The sequence below is a fragment of the Eleginops maclovinus genome, chromosome 19 (genome assembly GCF_036324505.1).
Source record: "Eleginops maclovinus isolate JMC-PN-2008 ecotype Puerto Natales chromosome 19, JC_Emac_rtc_rv5, whole genome shotgun sequence".
NCBI lineage: Eukaryota > Metazoa > Chordata > Actinopteri > Perciformes > Eleginopidae > Eleginops > Eleginops maclovinus.
Window position 1 is genome coordinate 25211355 of NC_086367.1, and position 27656 is coordinate 25239010.

At 49.9% G+C, this 27656-nt stretch overlaps 2 protein-coding genes and 5 non-coding genes across 10 annotated transcripts; all 7 read left to right on the top strand.

Moving 5' to 3' along the window:
• Positions 1-1202: 1202 nt before the first annotated feature.
• On the top strand, positions 1203-6762 carry psma3 (proteasome 20S subunit alpha 3). Its single transcript, XM_063909044.1, has 11 exons — positions 1203-1412; positions 2951-3033; positions 3243-3366; positions 3545-3646; positions 4138-4211; positions 4452-4524; positions 4631-4696; positions 5017-5063; positions 6031-6098; positions 6485-6549; positions 6620-6762. Exons 1-11 carry the CDS (start codon positions 1392-1394, stop codon positions 6662-6664), a joined length of 768 nt encoding a protein of 255 aa, XP_063765114.1. The 5' UTR covers positions 1203-1391; the 3' UTR covers positions 6665-6762.
• LOC134882087 (small nucleolar RNA SNORD53/SNORD92) lies at positions 3086-3167 on the top strand. The gene has a single exon (XR_010168126.1). It is a non-coding gene; the product is annotated as a small nucleolar RNA SNORD53/SNORD92 (small nucleolar RNA).
• Positions 4283-4362, top strand: LOC134882091 (small nucleolar RNA SNORD53/SNORD92). The gene has a single exon (XR_010168128.1). It is a non-coding gene; the product is annotated as a small nucleolar RNA SNORD53/SNORD92 (small nucleolar RNA).
• On the top strand, positions 4845-4926 carry LOC134882088 (small nucleolar RNA SNORD53/SNORD92). Its single transcript, XR_010168127.1, has one exon. It is a non-coding gene; the product is annotated as a small nucleolar RNA SNORD53/SNORD92 (small nucleolar RNA).
• On the top strand, positions 6315-6396 carry LOC134882092 (small nucleolar RNA SNORD53/SNORD92). Its single transcript, XR_010168129.1, has one exon. It is a non-coding gene; the product is annotated as a small nucleolar RNA SNORD53/SNORD92 (small nucleolar RNA).
• A 1321-nt stretch (positions 6763-8083) lies between the features above and the next one.
• arid4a (AT-rich interactive domain 4A) lies at positions 8084-26535 on the top strand. 4 transcript variants are annotated; one of them, XM_063908485.1, is made up of 21 exons: positions 8084-8245; positions 9769-9818; positions 14702-14812; positions 15106-15171; positions 15258-15348; positions 15898-15977; positions 19511-19608; positions 19731-19863; positions 19949-20028; positions 20196-20272; positions 20440-20603; positions 21001-21073; positions 21184-21278; positions 21367-21464; positions 22095-22311; positions 22414-22598; positions 22689-22850; positions 25122-25203; positions 25288-25480; positions 25555-25617; positions 25743-26535. In XM_063908485.1, the coding sequence occupies exons 2-21, from the start codon at positions 9813-9815 to the stop codon at positions 26285-26287; spliced, it is 2619 nt and encodes an 872-aa protein (XP_063764555.1). In that variant the 5' UTR covers positions 8084-8245; positions 9769-9812; the 3' UTR covers positions 26288-26535. The 4 variants fall into 4 exon arrangements, with proteins under 4 accessions (XP_063764555.1, XP_063764553.1, XP_063764554.1 ...); XM_063908483.1 differs by having other exon boundaries at positions 8094-8245; positions 25122-25197; XM_063908484.1 differs by having other exon boundaries at positions 8094-8245; positions 25568-25617; positions 25743-26221.
• On the top strand, positions 15726-15807 carry LOC134882085 (small nucleolar RNA SNORD53/SNORD92). Its single transcript, XR_010168124.1, has one exon. It is a non-coding gene; the product is annotated as a small nucleolar RNA SNORD53/SNORD92 (small nucleolar RNA).
• Positions 26536-27656: the final 1121 nt, after the last annotated feature.

Sequence of the window (27656 nt, forward strand, 5' to 3'; positions counted from 1 at the left end):
GCGGGAGGTCGGCGCCCCAGCGCCCTCTATAGGCGAGCCGTGGCTGCTGTCCATGCTGATGCCTAACAATGCTATTCTGTTGAGATCATGGACTGTATAAATAATGGACGTAGTATCCGTGATGTCACCCATAGGTTTGTGAAGAGCCCTAATGAAGCTCAAAATGGGCGACTCCCACCGTCGACCTCTTCTCAGTCTACCTCGCGCCCGCTCCCGGCTAATCCAAATATGGACATAGGGTTGGAGCTGAAGCGGGCGTGGCTACTGAAACACGCCCATCTAGCTTGAAGCTACCAAGTTAGCGAAGGCTTCCAAGCTAGGCTACATGCTACCGTATGCTACTCTCATGGGGTAGTATTTTCTCCAGCGGCAAGGTTGCTATTATACGCTCCCGTTTAGCATCGTGGGCGTCTTGCTCGAAGGCTAACCCAATAGCTCACGAGCTAATCTAACAAATGAGCAGACGATACATTCTATGGAGCAGACACACGATAATTAGTGCTAACGGTGCTAAAATATAAATAAAATAATAATAACATTTCATTCACCGAAAAAACTGGAGACCAGACTTCTTGGACGGTCTGTTAGTACAATTAATCGCAGAGCAAGCCATACTATGTCTGATATTTGCATCCAAAAGACACCAACACCACCAACATGTCCGACAGGTCAAGTGCAGAGGCTGTTAGCGTGGCTAGCAGAGCAGACGGCACTTACCTGTCAATCAAAGCGACCGCGCCCTTATTTATGCATCACTTTAAGCCTTAATTTAATTAAAACGGGAGAGTTATATAGAAATTCACCCTCCTCACAGTTGTCATGAATAGGGAAATTAGCTATAGAGACCAAAAGGAATTGTTGTACCACGCTGTAAACAAGTTTATTTCTGCTGTAAAAACTGGCACTTTAAAATGGGGGGGGGGTTATGTAAATTGCTCTTCTTTTGGAGCCAGGCCACGCGGCCATTCGATGAACTGCAGTTTTTTGGCACTTCCCTATGTGTTTCACTGTTCGGCACCGGAGGTTAAGAAATTAAGAAATGTAAAAACCAATCAAAATGCTTTATTAATCCCCAAACACAGGATGTTAGATGAACATGAGAGCACATTTTAGAGTTATACTTCTTAGGGGTTTAAGGATTATTGTATTTGTTTTTAATGTGATGCTGTGAAGGGAGTTATGTGAACTCTAGTATGGCTGGTCCACTCTGGAGCAGACAGGTGGCGGTAATGCGCCTTTTAGCTGGATGCAAACCACCGTAAAACTGGAGAAAGAAGAAGAGGATTTGCAGCCATTATTTTCCAACGCGAGGCTCTTACTGTGGAGGTGCAGCTGGAAGCAGTGCTGAGTGACCGATGATAAAGCTTCACAGGATCAGAATCTGAGAGAAAATGAGCTCCATCGGAACCGGGGTGAGTTTACCGGCCACTGTTTCTGTGTCTTATTTTAACCCGCTGTACTGGAAGTATCAGCTGTCGGTTCTTAAAGCCGTTCATGATAACATGAAACATGTGAGCTAGCGTGTTAGCCTGCTGAGTCACAGCGTGGCCTGCTAACAGAAGCTAACAGAAGCTAACTGGAGATAACACAAAATAAAAGTATTCGCAGTTCTTTATATTAATTTCAGCTACAATTTATAGATGAATAACAATTTAATACATATCTTTGTTCCTACATATAGTGGGTAACTTTAGGAATATAAACGAGTCAGATTAATCTTCATGCTAACTGTTAGCTCTTAGCTCACAACCAAACTCCCTTTAGAAATAAACTGTTAAGTGGTGTTTCTGAAATTAATCCCTAATTTATATATTTTAACACATTCAATATAATTTTTTTACGGTTTTAATTTAGTCGGCCGTCGTGTTACTCCGTTTTAAACAGGCTTTAATTCACTTTGAATCAGCATTATAAGCTAACTGAAACTAAAGAGAAAATGAAAGTATTCACAGTTTATATATTTAGATGGTTAGATATTTACTTTATTCAGCACAAATTGGGAAATTATTTTAGATTTAGACTAACTTTAGGCATATAAAAGTAAATAAGCCCTGTTAGCTCCCTACCAAACTACCTTTTTAGAAATGCATTGGTGGTGTTTAAATCTCACCTTTCAAAACTGCTTTTAATCTGTAAATTAACGTCGTGTTTTTCACATTTTAAGTGTGTTTTTAATTACGTTTTGATGAAATGTACCTTTTGCTTTTTATGTCATAATGTAATGTGTTTCCGCTGTTTTATTTCTTAATTATATTAAAGTTTTTTTTGTAAAGCACGTTTCCTTTTGTTGAAACGTGGTAAAGAAGTTGTGAAGTTTTCCCTTCATTTAAATACTTGATCATTTTCTTTGTTTTTCTGTGTTAATTTAATGGGGGTTAATTTAACTCTTGAACAGACTTTATTCACTTTAAATCACCATCAGAGCCCTGCAGGAGTCTTTCATTAAACACAGAAGCTACAGAGAAGATGAAATGAGTTTGTATATTTAATGCAGCTACAGTTTAGAGATCACACTTAATCAATAACATGATGAAACGCATCAGTCTTCATATACTGAGGAACTTCAGGAACATGAGTCAGCAAATAAGCAGACTCCATGCTAACTGTTAGCTCTTAGCTCACAACCAAACGCATCACATTTTAGTTGTGTTGCTAAACTGAATCCCTGATTTTATATATCAACACTATACATGTTCTCTTTCGGGTTTAATTTAACTCTTAAACAGACCTTATTCATTTCAAATCATCAGAGCTGTGCAGGAGTCCTTCACACCTGTCAGCGACTTCATTCAGATGGATGATGTGTTGATCAGTATGTTCAGGCATTAACATATTTAACAGGTGGAATAAAGTCTAAATATGAACATATCTTTATGGATTGCTTCATGCTGCTGTTTTACTTCGGTATTAAGCAGCTGTATTAACTGGTGTGTGTGTCCCTGTCCTGCAGTATGATCTGTCGGCCTCCACCTTCTCTCCAGATGGACGGGTATTTCAGGTGGAGTACGCCATGAAGGCCGTGGAGAACAGCAGGTAACTCACCATGGGGTCACATGACTCAGGAGCGCTGTGATTGGCTGTTGGGGAGGAGTGATGATGATGAGAACGGTTTCGCTAAAACAGCTGATATCATGTGATGTCACAACTTCTCTTGGCTGTCTGACCAATCCGCTTCCAGCTCATTATGGGATGTAAACGCATAAGACTTTACTGTGAATTAACTGAGGTGTGTGTGTTTACAGCACAGCTATCGCTATCCGCTGTAAGGACGGTGTTGTGTTCGGGGTGGAGAAGCTGGTTCTGTCCAAACTGTACGAGCAGGGTTCCAACAAACGCATCTTCAACATCGACAGACATGTTGGCATGGTAACAACACACACACCCCCCTGGTCATTTCCCCACTGGTCGATTAAAAAAAACAAAACAAAAAAAAAACAGACGACTAAACGTCATCCCACCTTTAGCTTAGCAGTGGTGAAGTCATGTGACTGTGCTGTAGCTCCTTTAACTGTTTTTGAATAACTTTATCAACCCCTCTCTGCAGGCGGTAGCTGGGCTGCTAGCTGATGCTCGCTCTCTCTCTGAAGTGGCCCGAGAAGAAGCCTCCAGCTTCAGGTCGAGCTACGGACACGACATTCCCCTCAAGGTCTGTCTCTCACTCATGTAATCTTTATGGTGTAGCTGAAACTAAGCTAACATGGTGTCATCTTGTTGATGCTAGGCTAACATGGTGTCCTCCTGTTGATGCCAGGCTAACAGGGTGTCCTCTCGTTGATGCTAGGCTAACATGGTGTCCTCTCGTTGATGCCAGGCTAACATGGTGTCCTCTTGTTGATGCCAGGCTAACATGGTGTCCTCTTGTTGATGCTAGGCTAACAGGGTGTCCTCTCGTTGATGCTAGGCTAACATGGTGTCCTCTTGTTGATGCCAGGCTAACATGGTGTCCTCTTGTTGATGCCAGGCTAACATGGTGTCCTCTTGTTGATGCTAGGCTAACAGGGTGTCCTCTCGTTGATGCTAAGCTAACAGGGTGTCCTCTCGTTGATGCTAAGCTAACAGGGTGTCCTGTCGTTGATGCCAGGCTAACAGGGTGTCCTCTCGTTGATGCCAGGCTAACAGTGTCTCCTGTTTTTGCAGCACCTGTCCGACAGAGTGGCCATGTACGTGCACGCCTACACACTGTACAGCGCCGTGAGGCCGTTCGGCTGCAGGTGAGTCACTACCAACGAAGAGACGCCTTCAGGGACTGCAGGACTATTTAAACCTCCTCAAAGTCTGCTGGGTGGGATGATGAGAGTCAGAGAGGTTTCGCTTAATAATCTGAACTCCTGGGATGTCATATCCTCTTGGCTGTCTGACCACTGGCTACACAGACACACACAGAGGCATCTTAAAAGTCACTGCGTTAGAGGTTGAGACAGGAGCTTGTATTAACAGATCTGTGTGTTTAGCTTCATCCTGGGCTCGTACGATAAAGACGACGGTCCTCAGCTCTACATGGTCGACCCCTCAGGCATCTCTCACGTGAGTGACATCATCACCGTCACATTATGGGATGCATTAATATGTGAGGGATACACACGATGAGGACATTTTAATAAATACTGAAAGATGATGGTTCTGTGCTTAGGGCTACTGGGGCTGTGCGATCGGGAAGGCCAAGCAAGCGGCAAAGACCGAGATCGAGAAACTGCAGGTGAGTTAGCATCTGAAGCTACCGCTAATCAGTAACAGCTTCTTCTTCAGGTGGAGAGAGGAAGCTGTGACCGTCACGTGAGACAGGTGAGCAGTCGGGTGTCCGTGTTCACGCTGTATCTGATGCTGTGACGTGATTGGCTGTCGGGGAGGAGTGATGATGATGAGAACGGTTTCGCTAAAACGGCTGATATCATGTGATGTCACAACTTCTCTTGGCTGTCTGACCAATCCACTGCCAGCTCACCTCCAGCTCATTATGGGATGTAAAAGCATAACACTTAACTGTCATTAACTGGTGTGTGTGTGTGTGCCTGTCAGATGAAGGACATGACGTGCAGGGAGGTTGTGAAAGAGGTCGCCAAAATGTGAGTAAACATCCAAACTAAACTTTATTGACACTGAACGGCAGACAACAGAATGATTTTCCTTTTCCTAGTGCTAATTTTTACAGACCAGAGCCTGAATACATCACAGGGTACTTCTCTTATTTGTCATTGCCTCGCTGCTCTGGTCTCACCGGAAGTTGATTTTTTGGTGCGTTATCTTAAGGAGCGTCCCATGGCGCTTATTTGTGCCCGAGGAGCGAGGAACCGCCAGACCATCCTCTGGTGAAATCCTCAGCCACTCGCCCCCTTACTGTGTATCGCTCACTGATTGGACGCTGCAGCGCATGCGCTGATCTGATGCTTCTTATAGTGTTGTAGTACTCGAGGAGACCACTTTTACGTGGTCTTGGTCTCGGCCTTGACACTCCTTGGTCTCGGACATAACGGTATCTGTCTCAAAGGGATTTTACGTCCTGTCCGCAGCATCCGGGGGGGCTTTATAAATTCATGAAAATGTCCTGTTTTCACTGTTTTTCATGGGACCATTAAGCGTGTACTTAAATTGAGAATAAAACAGAAACAGAGCTGGCTGCTGTCAGACGATCCAGCTGTAACGGCGTTATCTCAAACGGACGTCGCTTCACGTGAGGCTCCAAGGAAAGGACGTCCCATTGCGCTTAATACTAATTTCCTTGCTTCCTCTCTCCGCGTGGTTTCCTTGCGTCGCTCTGTGAATCCCTGGTCGGAGGGATGCAAGTGAACAGAAATGAGAAGTACCCACAGTGTAACTCTGTAGCCTCAGTTAGCGTTACCTCGTTGCTCACAGATCTGCTTCAGAGCTTCTTCCTGGAGTCCCAGCACACCGTCTCTCGCATCAGAACCAGTTTATCTTCTCGCATTAAAGCAGTTTAAATTAAAGACTGAAATAAAACGACTTAAAGCAGGTACTTTAAACTTCAAGAAATATATATCAAATACAACGTTAAGGCTGTGTGTGTTTCTGCAGAATCTACATCGTGCACGACGAGGTGAAGGACAAGGCATTTGAGCTGGAGCTCAGCTGGGTGGGAGAGGGTGAGTCCACCATTTACAGTGCTGCCTTCTTCTACGCTCTCTGTACCTGTACACATCAAAAACCCAAAACAAATAAACTGTCTTTACTATGTTACAAGAACTGGAGGGCGTCCTTTAATCCTCTAAAACACAGGTACCGTGTGTTAATAGTGACACAGGTGAGCAGTCCGGTGTGTTCAGGCTGTATCTGATGCTGGGACGTGATTGGCTGTCGGGGAGGAGTGATGACGATGAGAACGGTTTCGCTAAAACGGCTGATATCATTTGATGTCACAACTTCTCTTGGCTGTCTGACCAATCCGCTGCCAGCTCACCTCCAGCTCATTACGGGATGTAAAGTTTGTTAGCTCGTTGAATTTGAAGTAAATCTGTCTTTCTCTCCTCAGTCACAGACGGACGACACCAGCTCGTACCGAAAGACGTCCGAGAGGAGGCCGAAAAATACGCCAAGGTGAGACTCACTCACTCACTCACTCACTCACTCACTCTCACTGAATCTGATGGTGTTGTGTGTGTTGCAGGACTCTCTGGAGGAGGAGGATGACTCCGATGAAGACAACATGTAGACCCCTCCCTCTTCACTTTATTTTTGTTATGTTTTATAGTTCATGTCGGTTCTTTTGGTTTGAATTTCAGCTTTCAAAATAAAAAACAAGTTGGTGAAGTGTTTGTTTTTCTGTGTTTCATAACTCTAAAATGTTAATAACCAATAAGTAGGAGCATTTCCTGCTCCGCTACGTCTGGGACTTACTGAGCTGAACACAGTCTGTTGGATCAGCTGGAACATACATCTCACATCCTGAAGAAAGGCTGGTTTTAAGACTGGTGAAGGTTAGCTTTAAGAGAGCCACACACTGTTGGCTCATCTCATAGGATCTGAAACTCACCATCAGATCATAACTGAGCAGTAATGGTAATCCAGAACCCTAGTTTATTATAGTGAAACAGTCAGGACTTTTATTCCTTTACTCAGTGTTCTGTGATGACCTGCCTCACCTGTGGGACACACCTGTCTCCCCCCTGCCTCCCAGCATGTGTTGTGCAGTAATAATAACCTCTCCAGAGAAGCATGCCTTATATGGCCCTGACGTCACTCTCTTCCGGTGCCATACAGCGCTGGTCCCGCCCCCTCCTGCTCTTAAAACCGGTGCCACCGACACCGACTCAAAGTCCCGTAATTTCTAAGATTTTGCTGTTGAAACCCAGATGTATCGCCTCCAGGCTTCGGTTCCGATGGTTCTGTGGCTGTTTGTGCACTGAAACCCGGAGTGGAGTGGTGTGTTGTGGAGCCTGGGTCCACATATCCCATAGTGTGACGACGGCAGGCATCTGGAAACCGCGTCTCCATACTCCATCCCGAAACCAGAGTAGTGAATGTTTACTGCAGTCATAACCAAGGGTTTTAAAACAGAGATAAAAAATACGACATGTATCAGTCAACATATGTCCTCTTTATTTCGGCATAGCTGTCAGACAACAAGCCCGGTGTAAACAGAGCTGTAATTAGTGTGTACTGTCGGTCCTCGGTGCTGTTGTCTCAGGGCTGCAGCTCTGCATGGGAATTCGCTGTGAGACCGAGCAGACCGACTTTAATGAGTGAAACAGCTGCAGCTTAGTGAGTATATACGTTATAGATGCGAAGTAGTTTCTAAATGTACTCAGCATAGTTTTTCCCGGTTTAAATCCGTGTTGATAAACGAGGATAATTCAACTCATAGATTTTTGAATGGGATTTGGTGAGCGGACACCAGCACGTATCGGGGCGGGGCGTCCTACACACACACACACACACACACGGAGAGAGAGGAAGCCCGCTCAGCCAATAGCAAATCTCCATGTTTGTGACAAAACGCGCGGGACCAATTGTAATCTCAATTTGCGGATTTTTCTTTGAACCTTGCCTCTGATTGGACGCGTCTCCAGCCAAGAACGTCATTTCCCTCATGGCGCCGTGTTCGTATTAACCAACAGCAACGCAAGTACGAGGTATGTCCAATCGAAACCGAGGGATCTGTTAACTAATCACATTCCCTGTTCTGACCGCCGCTGTCACCGCAGCCAATCGGGTGTCGGGAAACAGAGCTCCGGGCTCAACAGCTTGTTGTTCGTGAATCTGTTCGCAGAGAGAAGGAAGCGGAGAGAAAAACGTGAGTAATAACCTTTCATATTAACCTTTACTATCATATACCGGGGGAAACTAACACTATAACCGGGGAGAAGCACCGGCTGGTAGATGTATGTTACCGGGAGGAGGTGGTTCTCTCTCCGGCGGAGAGCATTGTTTTCAGAGTAGAGATGAAGAAATTAGTCTTTGTGGAGCTTCTGTTATTGAATAAAGAACCCAGAAACACGCGGTGTGTTCCTGGTGTTCGTGAGTTCAGCAGGAACAGGAGCTACCTTCTCCACAAGTATCAGGCAGGCTGTATAAAGAGACTCCGTTCATTCCTATGGAGCTACTCATATGAAGCACAAAATAACTGACTATCGAGAGCAAAGGTACCCGTATGTGGGCCCACAGAGCATGCGCCGTTGAGTTTAACCTAAGCCCCTCCTACTCTCTCCCGCTCAGATGAATGGAGAGAGTAAATACTTCTAGATTCGGCTTTTAGTGCATTTCACAACTTCATCACCCTAATGATTTAATTAAGGGCTATAAAAGACTTCGTGCTGGGGAGTTCTATAAGATAAACATGAATTGAACGAGATGTCTCTTTCACAGTGTAAGTCAATTGGGAAAAGTATTTTTGGGCCCGTGACGTCATGTATGTTATAGTACCGCCTTTTGGCCACTAGGGGCATTCCAAATATGGGCTTCAGCTGGGGGCTGTCTTCCTGTTTGTTATCAGACGCTTTAAATCACCATTTAAGCAACCAGCTAGCTTCGTTAGCATGTAGCTCCGGAGAGGAACACACGGTCCTCCCTCTCACAGCCGCTCAAAGGCCTCCTGGACCTGGGGGATATTGTGTGAGTACCGGGTCTCTTTGGGGTTCAGAAGGGGGTTGGGGTGGGGGGAAGTTAGCAAAGATCTAGCAGACATGGCGGCTGAGAGAGAGAGAGTGAGAGAGAGAAGCGGGAAGGAGCTGCTGCCCGGGGAGAGGGTCTGATCCGCGGCTAGAGAGAGAACCACAACCCGAGGAGAGGGTCTGATCCGCGGCTAGAGAGAGAACCACAGCCCGAGGAGAGGGTCTGATCCGCGGATAGAGAGAGACCATCGCCCGGGGGGAGGAACAGGGTTTAGATGGACTCTAACTGAGTTAGTGTGTTCTTCAGACTGGAACTGAGGAGGAGGAGGAGGAGGAGGAGGAGTGCTGAGCCACACAAGAAGTGAGGGTTAGCTGGTTAGCTTAGCATAATTAAACAACCAGGACAGGGTGTCTGTTACTCTTACCACATGTCCTGTCCTTCTCTCTGTCTGTTCCTCTCTAAACAGATGACATGTCTGGCTCTCTCTGTCCCTCTCTAAACACATGACCTGTCTGTCTCTCTGTCTATCCCTTTCTAACCACATGCCCGTCTGTCTCTCTGTCTGTTCCTCTCTAAACAGATGACATGTCTGTCTCTGTCTTTCCCTCTCTAAACAGATGCCCTGTCTGTCTCTCTCTGTCTGTCCCTCTCTGAACACATGACCTGTCTGTCTCCCTCTAACCTCATGTCCTGGCTGTCTTTCAGAGATCACCATCTTCCGAGCTGGACTCCCTCAAATAGCCGCAGAGATGAAGGTGAGTGCAGCCTTGAACTGGTCTCTGATGGTTCCCAGTACAGACTGTCTCAGATTTCAGGATCACACAGATGGACCCGGGGTCACAGTGAGCACTGAGACAGTCAACACACCCCGTCTTATCCATGTCATAACACACACCCAGCTCACACCCAGCTCCATCACACACCCAGCTCCATCACACCCGGCTCCATCACACACCCGGCTCCATCACACACACCACACACACGGCTCCATCACACACCCGGCTCCATCACACACCCGGCTCCATCACACACCCGGCTCCATCACACACCCAGCTCCATCACACACCCAGCTCCATCACACACACAGCTCCATCACATACACACCACACACCCGGCTCCATCACACACCGAGCTCCATCACCCACACATCACACACACGGCTCCATCACACACCCGGCTCCATCACACACACCACACACACGGCTCCATCACACACCCGGCTCCATCACACACCCGGCTCCATCACACACCCGGCTCCATCACACACCCAGCTCCATCACACACCCAGCTCCATCACACACACAGCTCCATCACATACACACCACACACCCGGCTCCATCACACACCGAGCTCCATCACCCACACATCACACACACGGCTCCATCACACACACGGGCTCCATCACACCCGGCTCCATCACACCCGGCTCCATCACCCGCTCCATCACACACCCATCACACAGCTCCATCACACACCCAGCTCCATCACACACCCGGCTCCATCACACACCCATCACACAGCTCCATCACACACCTAGCTCCATCACACACCCATCACACAGCTCCATCACACACCCAGCTCCATCACACAGCTCCATCACACACCCATCGCACAGCTCCATCACGCACCCAGCTCGATCACACACCCAGCTCCATCACACCCAGCTCCATCACACGCACATCACACACACATCATACACCCAGCTCCATCACACACCGAGCTCCATCACACACATCACCACAGGCTCATCACCCACACATCACACGGCTCCATCACCACCATCACACACGGCTACATCACACACCAGCTCCTCACAGGCTCCATCACACACACATCACACACCCAGCTACATCACACACACATCACACACCCAGCTCCATCACACACCCAGCTCCATCACACACCCAGCTCCATCACACACCCGGCTCCATCACACACACATCACACACACATCACACACCCAGCTCCATCACACACCGAGCTCCATCACACACACATCACACACCGAGCTCCATCACACACCCAGCTCCATCGCACAGACAGCTCCATCACACACCCGGCTCCATCACACACACATCACACACCCAGCTCCATCACACACCGAGCTCCATCACACACACATCACACACCCAGCTCCATCACACACCGAGCTCCATCACCCACACATCACACACCCAGCTCCATCACCAGAGCTCCATCACACACACATCACACACCCAGCTCCATCACAGAGCCAGCTCCATCACCCACACATCACACACACATCACACACCCAGCTCCATCACACACCGAGCTCCATCACACACACATCACACACACGGCTCCATCACACACACCCAGCTCCATCACCAGAGCTCCATCACACACACAGCTCCTCCACACACTCATCACACACCCAGCTCCATCACACACAGCTCCATCACACACCCAGCTCCATCACCCACACATCACACACCCAGCTCCATCACACACCCAGCTCCATCACACACACCCAGCTCCATCACACACCCAGCTCCATCACCCACACATCACACACCCAGCTCCATCACACACCCAGCTCCATCACACACCCAGCTCCATCACACACCCAGCTCCATCACACACCCAGCACCCGGCTCCATCACACACCCAGCTCCATCACACACCCGGCTCCATCACACACCCGGCTCCATCACACACCCGGCTCCATCACACACCCGGCTCCATCACACACAGCTCCATCACACACAGCTCCATCACACACACAGCTCCATCACACACCCAGCTCCATCACACACCCAGCTCCATCACACACCCAGCTCCATCACACACCCAGCTCCATCACACACACATCACACACCCAGCTCCATCACAAACAGCTCCATCACACACACAGCTCCATCACACACCCAGCTCCATCACACACACATCACACACCCAGCTCCATCACACACCCAGCTCCATCACACACCCAGCTCCATCACACACCCAGCTCCATCACACACACAGCTCCATCACACACACATCACACACAAGGCTCCATCACACACACAGCTCCTCCACACACTCATCACACACCCAGCTCCTTCACACACACATCACACACACCCCACACACCCAGTTCCATCACACACACCCCACACACCCAGCTCCATCACCCAGCTCCATCACACACCCAGCTCCATCACACACCCAGCTCCATCACACACCCAGCTCCATCACACACACCCAGCTCCATCACACACAGATCCATCACACACACCCAGCTCCATCACCCACACATCACACACCCAGCTCCATCACACACACCCCACACACCCAGCTCCATCACACACCCAGCTCCATCACACACCCAGCTCCATCACGCACCCAGCTCCATCACACACCCAGCTCCATCACACACCCAGCTCCATCACACACCCAGCTCCATCACACACCCAGCTCCATCACACACACATCACACACCCAGCTCCATCACACACACCCCACACACCCAGCTCCATCACACACCCAGCTCCATCACACACCCAGCTCCAACACACACCCAGCACCATCACACACCCAGCTCCATCACACACCCAGCTCCATCACACACACATCACACACCCAGCTCCATCACACACACACAGCTCCTTCACACACACATCACACACCCAGCTCCATCACACCCAGCTCCATCACACCCAGCTCCATCACACACCCAGCTCCATCACACACCCAGCTCCATCACTCACAAACACATCACACACAAACACATCACACACCCAGCTCCATCACACACAGCTCCATCACACACACAGCTCCATCACACACACAGCTCCTTCACACACCCGGCTCCATCACACACACATCACACACACAGCTCCATCACACACACAGCTCCTTCACACACACATCACACACCCAGCTCCATCACTCACAAACACATCACTCACAAACACATCACACACCCAGCTCCATCACACACAGCTCCATCACACACCCACAGCTCCGTCACCCACACAGCTCCGTCACACACCCAGCTCCATCACTCACAAACACATCACTCACAAACACATCACACACAAACACATCACACACAAACACATCACACACCCAGCTCCATCACACACAGCTCCATCACACACCCACAGCTCCGTCACCCACACAGCTCCGTCACACACCCAGCTCCATCACTCACACACACATCACACACACAGCTCCATCACTCACAAACACATCACACACAAACACATCACACACCCAGCTCCATCACTCACAAACACATCACACACACATCACACACCCAGCTCCATCACACACAGCTCCTTCACAGCTCCATCACACACACAGCTCCATCACACACCCACACATCACACACCCAGCTCCATCACACACAGCTCCATCACACCACAGCTCCGTCACCCACACAGCTCCGTCACACACCCAGCTCCATCACTCACACACACATCACACACACAGCTCCATCACTCACAAACACATCACACACAAACACATCACACACACAGCTCCATCACTCACAAACACATCACACACACATCACACACCCAGCTCCATCACACACAGCTCCTTCACAGCTCCATCACACACACAGCTCCATCACACACACAGCTCCATCACACACCCACACATCACACACCCAGCTCCATCACACACAGCTCCATCACACACCCACAACTCCGTCACCCACACAGCTCCGTCACACACCCAGCTCCATCACTCACAAACACATCACACACACAGCTCCATCACACACCCACACATCACACACACAGCTCTGTCACCCACACAGCTCCGTCACACACCCAGCTCCATCACATCTCCATCACACACACATCACATACAGCTCCACTGGGAGTAACCATGACTGGACCACAGACGGACCACAGACCCTGAAGGAGACCCTGTCTGTAGGCGCGTTACTCGTTAAACTGATCCCTGAAACTGAATCCGGACTGTCCTCCGTTATGACAGCGATGTGACGCTGCTTTATCCACATTATTCCATCACAACAACAACACACACACTTTCTCCAACGTTTTTGTGTTTGAGCATACACCCAAAAACATTTAGTCCAGGTGATGCCGGAAACCAGAGGTCTGAACCCAGCAGCAGAGTCTTCTTTAAAGGAAGAGTTAACAGAAACCAGTTTGAGCTCAGAGGTCCAGTCACGCATCTGAAGGAAGACCCTTAACGTCTTTAAGATGAAGCCTTTAAGTTAAACTGAAGTCTGTAACCAGAGGGAGAAACATTTCATGGTGTTCACACACACATGAAGGCAGAATAACCCTAACCCTCCCCCCCTTTGGGGGTCCCCTCAGATCTGGCTGGATGTGTTTCTGAATGTACCTCTGAGTGAGGACTTACCTTAAGCTGGGGAGACCCTGAAGCTTCTCTTTAAAACCACCCTCTGTGAATTTGACCCACCCAAAGTGACCAGAAACCAGAACACAGAGCAGTCCTGATGGGTTCAGGTTCTACAGACAGCACATCTTAAGGACGATGTCTCAGAGACCTCCTGCTGGTTCACACATCTCATGGATCCATCCACTGATCCACACTCTGCTAGCACAATGCTAATGCTAGCAGCTAAAGAGGCTAATAGCTGCATACTGGGAGAGTGTGTGTGTTAATGTGTGTGTGTGTGTGTGTTTCTCAGGCAGCAGACGAGCCTGCCTACCTGTCCGTGGGGACGGATGTGAGCGCCAAGTACAGAGGAGCCTTCTGCGAGGCCAAGATCAAGACTGTGAAGCGCATGGTGAAGGTCAAGGTAAGACCCCGGAACAGGACCTCAGGCATGAAGTCCAGGGTCAGACCCCCAGAACCAGGACTCTCAGGATCCTTGATGTCTGTCTGCAGAGGATCACTGTTTATTGGCCGCCCTGTATTGACGTCCTCTCGGTCAGCTGTTTGTTTGAAGCAGACAGAAGCAGCTGCTGTCAGTCTGTCCTCACACACAGCTGCTGTGTCAGGACGTGTCTCTATCCTCACAAAGTTTCTTTATACCTTTTGGGGGTCCGTTCAGAACCAGAAGAATAACCCACGTGTCCTCTCTGTCTCCAGGTGAACCTGAAAGGTGAGAGCACATCTCAGGTGGTTCAGGACGACCAGGTGAAAGGACCGCTGAGGGTGAGGACCACTTTCCTGAGTCTTGGTCCGGAGTCTTTGGTTGGTGGGGTCTCCGCCTGTCTCTCACTGTCTGTGTCTGTCTGCAGGTGGGCTCCACGGTGGAGGTGAAGACTAACGAGGGTCTGAGCAGCGAGGCAGTTATCAGTAAGCTGACGGACGCCAGCCTCTACACCGTTGGTGAGTCAGCTGATCAGGGAGGGGGGACCACCCTGCTGCTGGAGACCCTGTTCTCATACCACCATAAGGACAACCATCAGAGGAGAGACAGGCGGGGGGGGGGGGGGAACAACGACAAGCCTCAGTTTGGAGGACTTGTTGTTGTTGTTGACAGGACGCTCAAACATCTGTTTATCTTGGTGGATTTCTAAACATCGGTTCTGGACTTCAGAGGAAATGTAGTTTTTGAAAGTCAGAGGATGGGCTGCTGTGACTGGCTGTTGTTGACAAGGAGGAAAATGAAACACTGTGATTGGCTGATGAATGAGATGCTGTGATTGGCTTAAAATGAGCTCTTTTGATGAGCTGATAATGGAGCGCTGTGATTGGCTGTCGGGCAGGAGTGATGATGATGAGAATGGTTTCGCTAAAACAGCTGATATCATGTGATGTCACAACTTCTCTTGGCTGTCTGACCAATCTGCTGCCGGCTCACCTCCAGCTCATTATGGGATGTAAAAGCATAACATTTTACTGTCCTTAACGTGTGTGTGTGTGTGTGTGTGTCAGTGTTTGATGATGGAGATGAGAAGACTCTTCGTCGTACATCCCTTTGTCTGAAGGGAGAGAGACACTTTGCAGAGAGCGAGGTAAGGGCCTACTTTCTACTCCTGTATCCTTCCACACACACAGACTACTTTCTACTCCTGTATCCTTCCACACACAGACTACTTTCTACTCCTGTATCCTTCCACACACACACAGACTACTTTCTACTCCTGTATCCTTCCACACACAGACTACTTTCTACTCCTGTATCCTTCCACACACACTACTTTCTACTCCTGTATCCTTCCACACACAGACTACTTTCTACTCCTGTATCCTTCCACACACACACAGACTACTTTCTACTCCTGTATCCTTCCACACACAGACTACTTTCTACTCCTGTATCCTTCCACACACACTACTTTCTACTCCTGTATCCTTCCACACACACACAGACTACTTTCTACTCCTGTATCCTTCCACACACAGACTACTTTCTACTCCTGTATCCTTCCACACACACAGACTACTTTCTACTCCTGTATCCTTCCACACACACACAGACTACTTTCTACTCCTGTATCCTTCCACACACAGACTACTTTCTACTCCTGTATCCTTCCACACACACACAGACTACTTTCTACTCCTGTATCCTTCCACACACAGACTACTTTCTACTCCTGTATCCTTCCACACACACTACTTTCTACTCCTGTATCCTTCCACACACACTACTTTCTACTCCTGTATCCTTCCACACACAGACTACTTTCTACTCCGGTATTCCTTCCACGCACAGACTACTTTCTACTCCTGTATCCTTCCACACAGACTACTTTCTACTCCTGTATCCTTCCACACAGACTACTTTCTACTCCGGTATTCCTTCCACACATAGACTACTTTCTACTCCTGTATCCTTCCACACAGACTACTTTCTACTCCTGTATCCTTCCACACACACAGACTACTTTCTACTCCTGTATCCTTCCACACACACACACAGACTACTTTCTACTCCTGTATCCTTCCACACACAGACTACTTTCTACTCCTGTATCCTTCCACCACACAGACTACTTTCTACTCCTGTATCCTTCCACACACACAGACTACTTTCTACTCATGTATCCTTCCACACACAGACTACTTTCTACTCCTGTATCCTTCCACACACACACACACAGACTACTTTCTACTCCTGTATCCTTCCACACACACAGACTACTTTCTACTCCTGTATCCTTCCACACACACAGACTACTTTCTACTCCTGTATCCTTCACACACACAGACTACTTTCTACTCCTGTATCCTTCCACACACACACAGACTACTTTCTACTCCTGTATCCTTCCACACACACAGACTACTTTCTACTGCTGTATCCTTCCACACACACACAGACTACTTTCTACTCCTGTATCCTTCCACACACAGACTACTTTCTACTCCTGTATCCTTCCACACACACTACTTTCTACTCCTGTATCCTTCCACACACACTACTTTCTACTCCTGTATCCTTCCACACACACACAGACTACTTTCTACTGCCTGTATCCTTCCACACACACACAGACTACTTTCTACTCCTGTATCCTTCCACACACACACAGACTACTTTCTACTCCTGTATCCTTCCACACACACACACAGACTACTTTCTACTCCTGTATCCTTCCACACACACAGACTACTTTCTACTGCTGTATCCTTCCACACACACACACACACACACACACACACACACACACAGACTACTTTCTACTCCTGTATCCTTCCACACACACACACAGACTACTTTCTACTCCTGTATCCTTCCACACACACACACAGACTACTCTCTACTCCTGTATCCTTCCACACACACACAGACTACTTTCTACTGCTGTATCCTTCCACACACACAGACTACTTTCTACTCCTGTATCCTTCCACACACACACAGACTACTTTCTACTGCTGTATCCTTCCACACACACAGACTACTTTCTACTCCGGTATCCTTCCACACACACACACAGACTACTTTCTACTCCTGTATCCTTCCACACACACACAGACTACTTTCTACTCCTGTATCCTTCCACACACAGACTACTTTCTACTCCTGTATCCTTCCACACACACACAGACTACTTTCTACTGCTGTATCCTTCCACACACACAGACTACTTTCTACTCCGGTATCCTTCCACACACACACACAGACTACTTTCTACTCCTGTATCCTTCCACACACACACTTTCTACTCCTGTATCCTTCCACACACACACACTTTCTACTCCTGTATCCTTCCACACACAGACTACTTTCTACTCCTGTCGCCTTCCACACACACACACAGACTACTTTCTACTCCTGTATCCTTCCACACACACACACAGACTACTTTCTACTCCTGTATCCTTCCACACACACACACAGACTACTTTCTACTCCTGTATCCTTCCACACACACAGACTACTTTCTACTCCTGTATCCTTCCACACACACAGACTACTTTCTACTCCTGTATCCTTCCACACACACACACACAGACTACTTTCTACTCCTGTATCCTTCCACACACACACACAGACTACTTTCTACTCCTGTATCCTTCCACACACACACAGACTACTTTCTACTCCTGTATCCTTCCACACAGACTACTTTCTACTCCTGTATCCTTCCACACACACACAGACTACTTTCTACTCCTGTATCCTTCCACACACACACAGACTACTTTCTACTCCTGTATCCTTCCACACACACACTTTCTACTCCTGTATCCTTCCACACACACACACAGACTACTTTCTACTCCTGTAGCCTTCCACACACACACACACAGACTACTTTCTACTCCTGTATCCTTCCACACACAGACTACTTTCTACTCCTGTATCCTTCCACACACACACACAGACTACTTTCTACTCCTGTATCCTTCCACACACACACAGACTACTTTCTACTCCTGTATCCTTCCACACACACAGACTACTTTCTACTCCTGTATCCTTCCACACACACACTCTTTCTACTCCTGTATCCTTCCACACACACACACAGACTACTTTCTACTCCTGTAGCCTTCCACACACACACAGACTACTTTCTACTCCTGTATCCTTCCACACACACACAGACTACTTTCTACTCCTGTATCCTTCCACACACACAGACTACTTTCTACTCCTGTATCCTTCCACACACACACTTTCTACTCCTGTATCCTTCCACACACACACTTTCTACTCCTGTATCCTTCCACACACACACTTTCTACTCCTGTATCCTTCCACACACACAGACTACTTTCTACTCCTGTATCCTTCCACACACAGACTACTTTCTACTCCTGTATCCTTCCACACACACACTTTCTACTCCTGTATCCTTCCACACACATACTTTCTACTCCTGTATCCTTCCACACACATACTTTCTACTCCTGTATCCTTCCACACACACACACACAGACTACTTTCTACTCCTGTATCCTTCCACACACACACAGACTACTTTCTACTCCTGTATCCTTCCACCCCTCTCTGTTGCTCGCTCTCGTCTCATAAGGCGTAAAGTTAGTTTGAATAGTGCAACTTTATTGATGTTGTGTGATGTTCCCCAAGACGCTGGACCAGCTGCCGCTCACCAACCCGGAGCATTTCGGCACGCCGGTTATCGGGAAGAAGAAGAACCGTGGCGGGCGACGCTCCTCTCAGGCTGTGTGAGTGTCAACAAACTTTATTTAAACCAGAGTACGAAACGCTGAGCTGCTACCAAAAGGTTCTGAGCGGAGACCCGCTCCTGATTACCTGGGGACTGACTGTCCCTCTGTCTCCTTTTCAGGGCCGATGAGGAGAACTCTTCGTCCTCCAGTGAGGATGAGGAGGACAACCGCAGGAGACTGAATGACGAGCTGCTGGGGAAGATCTGCAGCATCGAGAGTGAGGAGGAGCCCAGCAGCTGGTACCTGGCTCTGGTAAACACTCACACACTCGCATGCACACACATGCACTCTCAGACACACACACACTCAGACACACTCTCACTGTGTGTGTGCGCAGGTGGTGTCTCCCAGCTGTAACGATGAGCTGCAGGTGAAGAAGGATCAGTGTCTGGTCCGGAGCTTCAGTGACGCCAAGTTGTAAGTTCATTTTCACCTGCTTCCTGTCTCACTTCTTTCCTGTCTCACCTGTCTCACCTCTTTCCTGTCTCACCTGCTTCCTGTCTCACTTCTTTCCTGTCTCACCTCTTTCCTGTCTCACCTGTCTCACCTCTTTCCTGTCTCACCTGTCTCCTGTCTTCCTGCAGCTTCACGGTGGCGAGGAGACACGTCCACACCTTCACCTCGGTCGGCGCCACCAGGTCTGAGTTCTCCAGCAGGAGAGGTAAGAGACACTACATCTCCCACAATGCACCAGTGTTCTGCAGATGATTGTTACAGCAGAGCATCGAGGGGGCGGGGCTCAGAATGAGAAGCCGCAGGTGTGGAGACGTTATTGAAGGATGTGTCCACCTGATGATTGGACAGTCTGACTCGGTCCCTGTGCTACAGGCTTCGAGGCGGCGCAGGTGTTCCTGAGGTCAGGGGAAGTCCCTGAGCTGTGGAAGATGGACATGAGTCAGATCCTGGACTCGTCCTCCAGCGATGAGGAGAAGGAGAGCGATGAAGACCAGGAAGAGGATGAGGAGAAGAAGAAGAAGCACATAAAGGAGGAGGTGAGGGGGGGTCAAACGGTCTCAGATCCATGTTTTTATCTGAAACAAACTATGCAGGTCCTGAGTCAGGGTCTCTGACCGGAGCACGGGTCTGATGCTAAGCTGTCTCCTCCTGTGTGTCACCCTGTGTGTCCCCCTGTGTGTGTCCCTGTCTTCCCCCTCTGTGTCTGTCCCCCTGTGTGTCCCCCTGTGTGTCCCCCTGTGTGTCCCCCTGTGTGTGTCCCTGTCTTTCCCCCTCTGTGTCTGTCCCCCTGTGTGTGTCCCTGTCTTTCCCCCTCTGTGTCTGTCCCCCTGTGTGTGTCCCTGTCTTTCCCCCTCTGTGTCTGTCCCCCTGTGTGTGTCCCTGTCTTTCCCCCTCTGTGTCTGTCCCCCTGTGTGTGTCCCTGTGTGTCTGCAGCCGGAGGAGGAGCTGGACCCAGAGGAGAGGGACCTGTTTCTGCAGCAGCTCTACAAGTTCATGGAGGACCGAGGTGAGACTGGGGTCCCATCAGAGTCTCTACAGAGAGAGAAGCTGGATCAGGGTCGGGGGGGGGGGGGTCCTCTATGGGTCTCAAATGTCTGTCTGTCTTTCTGTTCTCAGGGACCCCCATCAACAAGCCTCCAGTTCTGGGCTACAAAGACCTGAACCTCTTCAAGCTCTTCAGACTGGTCTACCTGCAGGGGGGCTGCCACAAGGTGAGTTCCCCTGTCATGTGACCCATAGCTCTGTACTTTGGTGTCCTGTCAGCTGTGTGACCCACTGATGTCACTTCCTGTCTCACAGATAGAGTCTGGGACGGTGTGGAAGCAGGTGTACGTGGATCTGGGGATCCCTGTCCTGAACTCTGCCGCCTCTTACAACGTGAAGACGGCCTACAGGAAGTAAGAGCTCCATTAACCCAGCAGCCCCCGCTGGGTCTCCCAGCAGCCCCTGCTCTGTTAACTCTCTCCTCTCCTTCTCCTCTCCTCCTCCTCTTCTCTTCGCTTCCTCTCCTCCTCCTCTTCTCTTCGCTTCCTCTCCTCCTCCTCTTCGCTTCCTCCCCTCCTTTCTCCTCTCCTCTCCTCCCCTCCTTTCTCCTCTCCTCTCCTCCCCTCCTTTCTCCTCTCCTCTCCTCCCCTCCCCTCCTTTCTCCTCTCTTCTCCTTTCTCCTCCACTCCTCTATCCTCCTTTCTCCTCTCCTCCTCCTCTTCGCCTCCTTTCCTTTTCTCATCTTCTCCTCCTCCTCTCCTCTTCGCCTCCTTTCCTTTTCTCATCCTCTCCCCCTCCTCTCCTCTTTGCCTCCTTTCCTCTTCTCTCCTCCTCTTCTCCTCACTCCTCCTTTCTCCTCTGTCCTCCTCTCCTCCTTTCTCCTCTGTCCTCCTCTCCTCCTCTTCTCCTCTCCGCCTCCTTTCCACTTCTCCTCCTTTCCTTTCTCCTCTCTCCTCCTCTTCTCCTGTCCTCCTCTTCGCTTCCTTTCCACTTCTCTTCCGCTCCTCTCTCCTCCAATTCTCCTCCTCTCCCCTCCTCCTCAGGTACCTGTATGGGTTTGAGGAGTACTGCCGCTCCGCCTCCATCAGCTTCAGGACCATCCACCACAACAACCCCCGTCACCCCCCCTCCCCGGCCAATCAGAAGCCAGCTGGTCTGAAGCCTAAAGCGTCTCCAAAGGAAGAGGCGGGGCCCGAAGAGGAGGGGGAGGAGTCAGAGAGCGAGAAGGACGAAGTAAAGGAGATGCAGACCTCACCCAGGGTGAGACAGGAGACCCCCCCCCCCCCCAATATGTTTTATAATCAGTGCTTTCTTAATTATTCATCATTTATATTCTGTGTGTGTTTGTGTGTGTGTGTGTAGGGGAGGAGGAGGTGTGTGGAGAGCCATCTGAAGCCAGATAGAGGCTCTCCCTTCAGACCAGGTCAATGTCCAGGAACAGAGCACAGTGAGGAACTGAGGAGACGCAGCAACAGGAGGATGGACGATGAGGAGGACGATGAGGAGGATGATGATGAAGAGGAGGACGAGGAGAGGAGGAGAGAAGGGTGAGAAGAATCGAACACATGGAGGATCAGTCTTCTCTAGATCACACACACAGATACTGAGATACTGAGGGGGGGTGTGTGTGTGTTCAGTGCGGAGGAGGAGGAGGACGGAGACTCGGTGACAGGGACGAAGGTCAGGGTGAAGTATGGCAGAGGGAAGACTCAGAAGATCTACGAGGCGCACATCAAGAAGACAGACAACGACAACGGGGAGCAGTTCTTCCTCGTGCATTACTTCGGCTGGAACGTCAGGTGAGGCGGGGGCTGGTGGGGCGGGGCTCCTATGGTCTCTCTATCCACTGTTCCTTGACCTCTGTGTGAAACGTCCCGGGGTTAAGGAACAGTGGACAGGAGAACTCAACAGGACTGAGGAACAGAGGCTGCTTTGAGAACCCGACTGAGCGACACTATCCACGTATTGATGATGAAGGCCGTCATTAATGAGCTCCTCTAAAGCTAGAGAGCCTCTCCTCTGCACCGTGCTCTGATGGTGCTGTTTCTGCTTTATGAGCCAGGACAGCAGAGAGACAGATACCCTGCATGACAAAGCCCCCCCCCCCCTCCGGCCTCACGTATTAACTCACATGAATCCAATAGGTATGATTATATGACATATTTATAATAAATACAAATGAGTTATAATAAACTAGTGATGCCTTCAGCTATCACTTTGGATATCACAGTTCAACATGTAGTAAAGGCTTCAGAAACCCCACACAGCTCAGAGACTCTATTGGATCCTTTCAGTAAAAGTACCGTTCATATTTCCCCTTGTGATGAATCCAGAGCTGAACGTTCAGAACCAAGTTACGGTATCAGTTTTAAACTGCTTCATCAGCACCGTAACTTTCATCGGCTGTTTCCGTCAACGGCCGGATGCTGTGTCATGGCAAATGTTGCGGCCGCAAGGCATTGTGGGACAGCATGTTCTCCTTTCCTCTCCTAAAGGAAGGTCCAGTGTTTCCTACAGGAGGCTGTAAAGGAAGCTTCAGAGCTCCTTTCCTATCATCTAGAGCAGGGGTGTTCAACTCAAATTCAACCAGGTCCAGTTAGAGGAAATGTCCTCAAGCAAAGGTCCGGAACCAACAAGTGGTTCTGAATGAGTGTGATATACATCAGCTGAGACAGCTGTATCAACGTCTGCATGCAATCAACAACTGACTGTCATCAAACAAACAAAGGACAACAACAACAACAACAACATGTCCCTGGAGCTACAGAACCAGAACCACACTGTAGATATGCTAGTGTTCCACTCGGGCTCAGAACCACACTGTAGATATGTTAGTGTTCCACTCGGGCTCAGAACCACACTGTAGATATGTTAGTGTTCCACTCGGGCTCAGAACCACACTGTAGATACCACACTGTAGATATGTTAGTGTTCCACTCGGGCTCAGAACCACACTGTAGATATGTTAGTGTTCCACTCGGGCTCAGAACCACACTGTAGATATGTTAGTGTTCCACTCGGGCTGCGTTTAGAATCAGAGAGAGATCAGTGCGAGACATCTGAACAGTTATTGAACCATCAGAGGCATCAGAGGCATCAGAGCCATCAGAACCAGCAGAACCATCAGAACCTCTGAACAGCTTAAGGTCTGTCTTTCTGTCCCTCTGATGTTCCTCTCCCTCTCTGTCTGTGGGTCAGAGCACTGAGCTCCAGTCTGTCCCCACCATTTCTCATCGGGGCTGAAATGGTGTCAGGACCATTCTCACATGAGGGGGAGCTCATTGGTGCTCCACCCTCGCCTCCTCTCTCGGTCTCCCGCTAACTCGTCTCTCCCCTCACTCCTCTCTGTCTTCTCTCTCTGTCTCCCGCTAACTTGTCTCTCCCCTCACTCTTCTCTCCACCTTCTCTCTTGGTCTCCCGCTAACTCGTCTCTCCCCTCACTCTTCTCTGTCTTCTCTCTCTGTCTCCCGCTAACTCGTCTCTCCCCTCACTTTTCGCTCTGTCTTCTCTCTCTGTCTCCCGCTAACTCGTCTCTCCCCTCACTCTTCTCTCCACCTTCTCTCTTGGTCTCCTGCTAACTCGTCTCTCCCCTCACTTTTCTCTCTGTCTTCTCTCTCTGTCTCCCGCTAACTCGTCTCTCCCCTCACTCTTCTCTCCACCTTCTCTCTTGGTCTCCTGCTAACTCGTCTCTCCCCTCACTTTTCTCTCTGTCTTCTCTCTCTGTCTCCCGCTAACTCGTCTCTCCCCTCACTCTTCTCTCCACCTTCTCTCTTGGTCTCCTGCTAACTCGTCTCTCCCCTCACTTTTCTCTCTGTCTTCTCTCTCTGTCTCCTGCTAACTCGTCTCTCCCCTCACTTTTCTCTCTGTCTTCTCTCTCTGTCTCCCGCTAACTCGTCTCTCCCCTCACTCTTCTCTCCACCTTCTCTCTTGGTCTCCCGCTAACTCGTCTCTCCCCCCCACTGAGGGACTCCCGGATCATTTCACTCCGTTAGAACCTTCCTAAGCTAAACTGACTATTCAACCGTACCCCAGGTGTTTTCAGAGGCGGGGCCTAACTGCTGTTTCCTCAGGTACGATGAGTGGGTGAAGGCGGACCGGATCATCTGGCCGGTGGAGAAAGGCACAAAGAAGAGGAGAAGGAAGAAGGTGAAGGTGAGCTCCTTTTGTGTCACTTCCTCTGACATCACTTCCTACAGAGTCTGTCTGACACTGTCTAACCTCCCCCACCCCCTGCAGAACAAAGACGATGCAGACCGAGACGAAGAGAAGCCCCCCTCCCTGCCTCCAGGTCTGAAGCCTGGAGCGAGGAGGGGTCGTCCTCAGACCAGGACCCCGCCCACCGCCGGACGCAGCGTCTCCAACACCCCCAGCAGTGAGGGCCGCTCCAACGGAAGGAGGACGGAGACCCCCGCCAGCCTGAACGGAGAGAGTAAGATTGGAGTACCCCAGACACATCTTGTATTATATATGTCCAGCAGTCCACAGTGTGTTCTCATCCTGCAGACACCCCCCGCAGGAGAACCAGGAGAACTTCAGGGATATACGACTCGGACAGAGCGTCCAACGGTGAGACCACTTCCTGTGTGCTAAGCTATGTAGCTGTTGCTAAATGCTAAACATGCTCATGTGTGACGGCTGAGATTTTAGTGCTGATGCTAATGACTCCACATATATCACCTGTCTCTCTGCAGAGGATTCTGGGAACTCCTCAGAGGACAGCGACTCAGAAGACCCGTCTGACAAGAAGCCGACTCCATGGAGACGGAGGCCTGAAGCCCCACCCTGCCCCGAGGAAGAGGAGGGGAGGGGAGAAGAAGAACAAGAGGAAGAGGAAGAAGGAGGAAGGGAGAGAGAGGTCGCTGATGCCACGTCGGCCGCTATCGATGCTAACAATGCTAATAAGGCTAATGACGCTGTGGTGACACCTCCGCGTCCCAGCATGCAGCAGGAGAAACCTGACAGCCTATCAGAGAGGGAGGACCAGGAGGAGGCGGGACGTCAGGAGGAGGCAGTGGAGGCGGCCATGATGCTGGTCCACCTGGAGGAGGAGAAACTGAGGAGTCCTGAGAGAGACCCGGAGACTCCTCCCCCTCAGGAGGGGAGGAACCCAGTCTGCAGGACGCCTCCTCCCCTGGCTATCAAGACACCTCCCCTCCTCTCCATTAAGACACTCTCCCCCCCCCCCCTCAAACATGACACTTCCTACACAAGCCAATATAACTCCCACAGCTCCTGATATCACAACGTCTCCTCCTCCCCCCGTTAAAACTCCTCCTATCACGACAAATAAGACACCTCCACCTTCAATTAATGCTCCTACTCCCACGTCAATTCAGACACCTCCTCTCACAATTAATACTCCTCCCTCACCTGTTATCAAGTCAGCTCCTGAGGAGCAGCTGCCAACCCCCCTGTCCCCCGTAGAGGAGCCGCTCTCCCCCTCTAGGCCCAAAAGCCGTCGGGCTCTCCTCTCTGAAACTCCTCCCAGACTCTCTTTCAGCTCCTCACCTGTGGGGTCTCCCCCCCGCGGTGGTCTCAAGCATCAGGAAGAACCCATGGTGGTGCTGCACTTCCTCCCCTCACAGCGCCTCCCCCCTGACTCCCCCACCTCCGACACTGACTCTGCCTCTGAGGAGGAGGAGGAGGAGGAGGAGGGCGAGGAGAGGAGCTCCCCCCAGAAGCGTAAGGCGGGGGAGCAGCGCGGGGGAGACAAGAAGCTCCGCCCTGACAGGACCATCTCCTCTCCCAAACCCCTCCCCTCCCCACTGAAAGAGGAAGCTCCTCCACCTTCTTCCCCCCCCGTGGAGGAGCTGGGTCCGGAGGCTCTGCTCTGCCACGAAGTGGACCTAGATGACCCAGAGGAGAGAGAGAAACCTGAGCACCTCCTGCTGATGATGAGGGAATCAGCTCCTCCTATCCTCCTCCCCCAGCCCCAGAGCCTGCCCTTCCCCCCTGAGGAGATCCCCCCTACCAGGACCACCGGGGCAGAGGAGAGAGAAGCAGCCAGGGGGGAGCAGGAGGGAGACTCCTCCCCCACTTCCTCATCCACCTCCCTGCTCTCCCTGCAGGAGCACAAAGACAGAGGTGAGGCTATAAAGAGTGACTGTGTGGCACTGTTTACACATCATGCTGGCACTTTTTACACCTCCTACTCAATGTGTGTCACTGTTTACACATCATACTGGAACTGTTTACACCTCCTTCTCAACATGTGGCACTGTTTACACATCATACTGGAACTGTTTACACCCCCTACTCATCATGTGGCACTGTTTACACCTCATACACAACGTGTGGCACTGTTTACACTCATACTGGCACTGTTTACACCTCCTTCTCAACATGTGGCACTGTTTACACATCATACTAGAACTGTTTACACCTCATACTCAACGTGTGGCACTGTTTACACCTCATACCCAACGTGTGGCACTGTTTACACCTCATACCCAACGTGTGGCACTGTTTACACCTGGTACTGGCACTGTTAACACCTCATACACAACGTGTTTATACATTGTTTACCTGTATAGTAACCAGTTTACCTGTGACCTCTGAACTCAGGGCAGAAAAGAGTGATGGATAGCCACCTGAGTCCGACGGCC

Excerpts from the sequence above, each read along its gene's own strand:
- arid4a (XM_063908485.1), top strand. Across the intron at positions 20,604-21,000 it reads AGAAGCACATAAAGGAGGAG|CCGGAGGAGGAGCTGGACCC; the intron begins GTGAGGGGGGGT and ends GTGTGTCTGCAG. Across the intron at positions 21,465-22,094 it reads GTGAAGACGGCCTACAGGAA|GTACCTGTATGGGTTTGAGG; the intron begins GTAAGAGCTCCA and ends CCTCCTCCTCAG.
- psma3 (XM_063909044.1), top strand. The coding sequence starts at position 1,392 with ATGAGCTCCATCGGAACCGGG. Across the intron at positions 4,525-4,630 it reads ACCCCTCAGGCATCTCTCAC|GGCTACTGGGGCTGTGCGAT; the intron begins GTGAGTGACATC and ends TTCTGTGCTTAG. Across the intron at positions 6,099-6,484 it reads GCTCAGCTGGGTGGGAGAGG|TCACAGACGGACGACACCAG; the intron begins GTGAGTCCACCA and ends TTCTCTCCTCAG.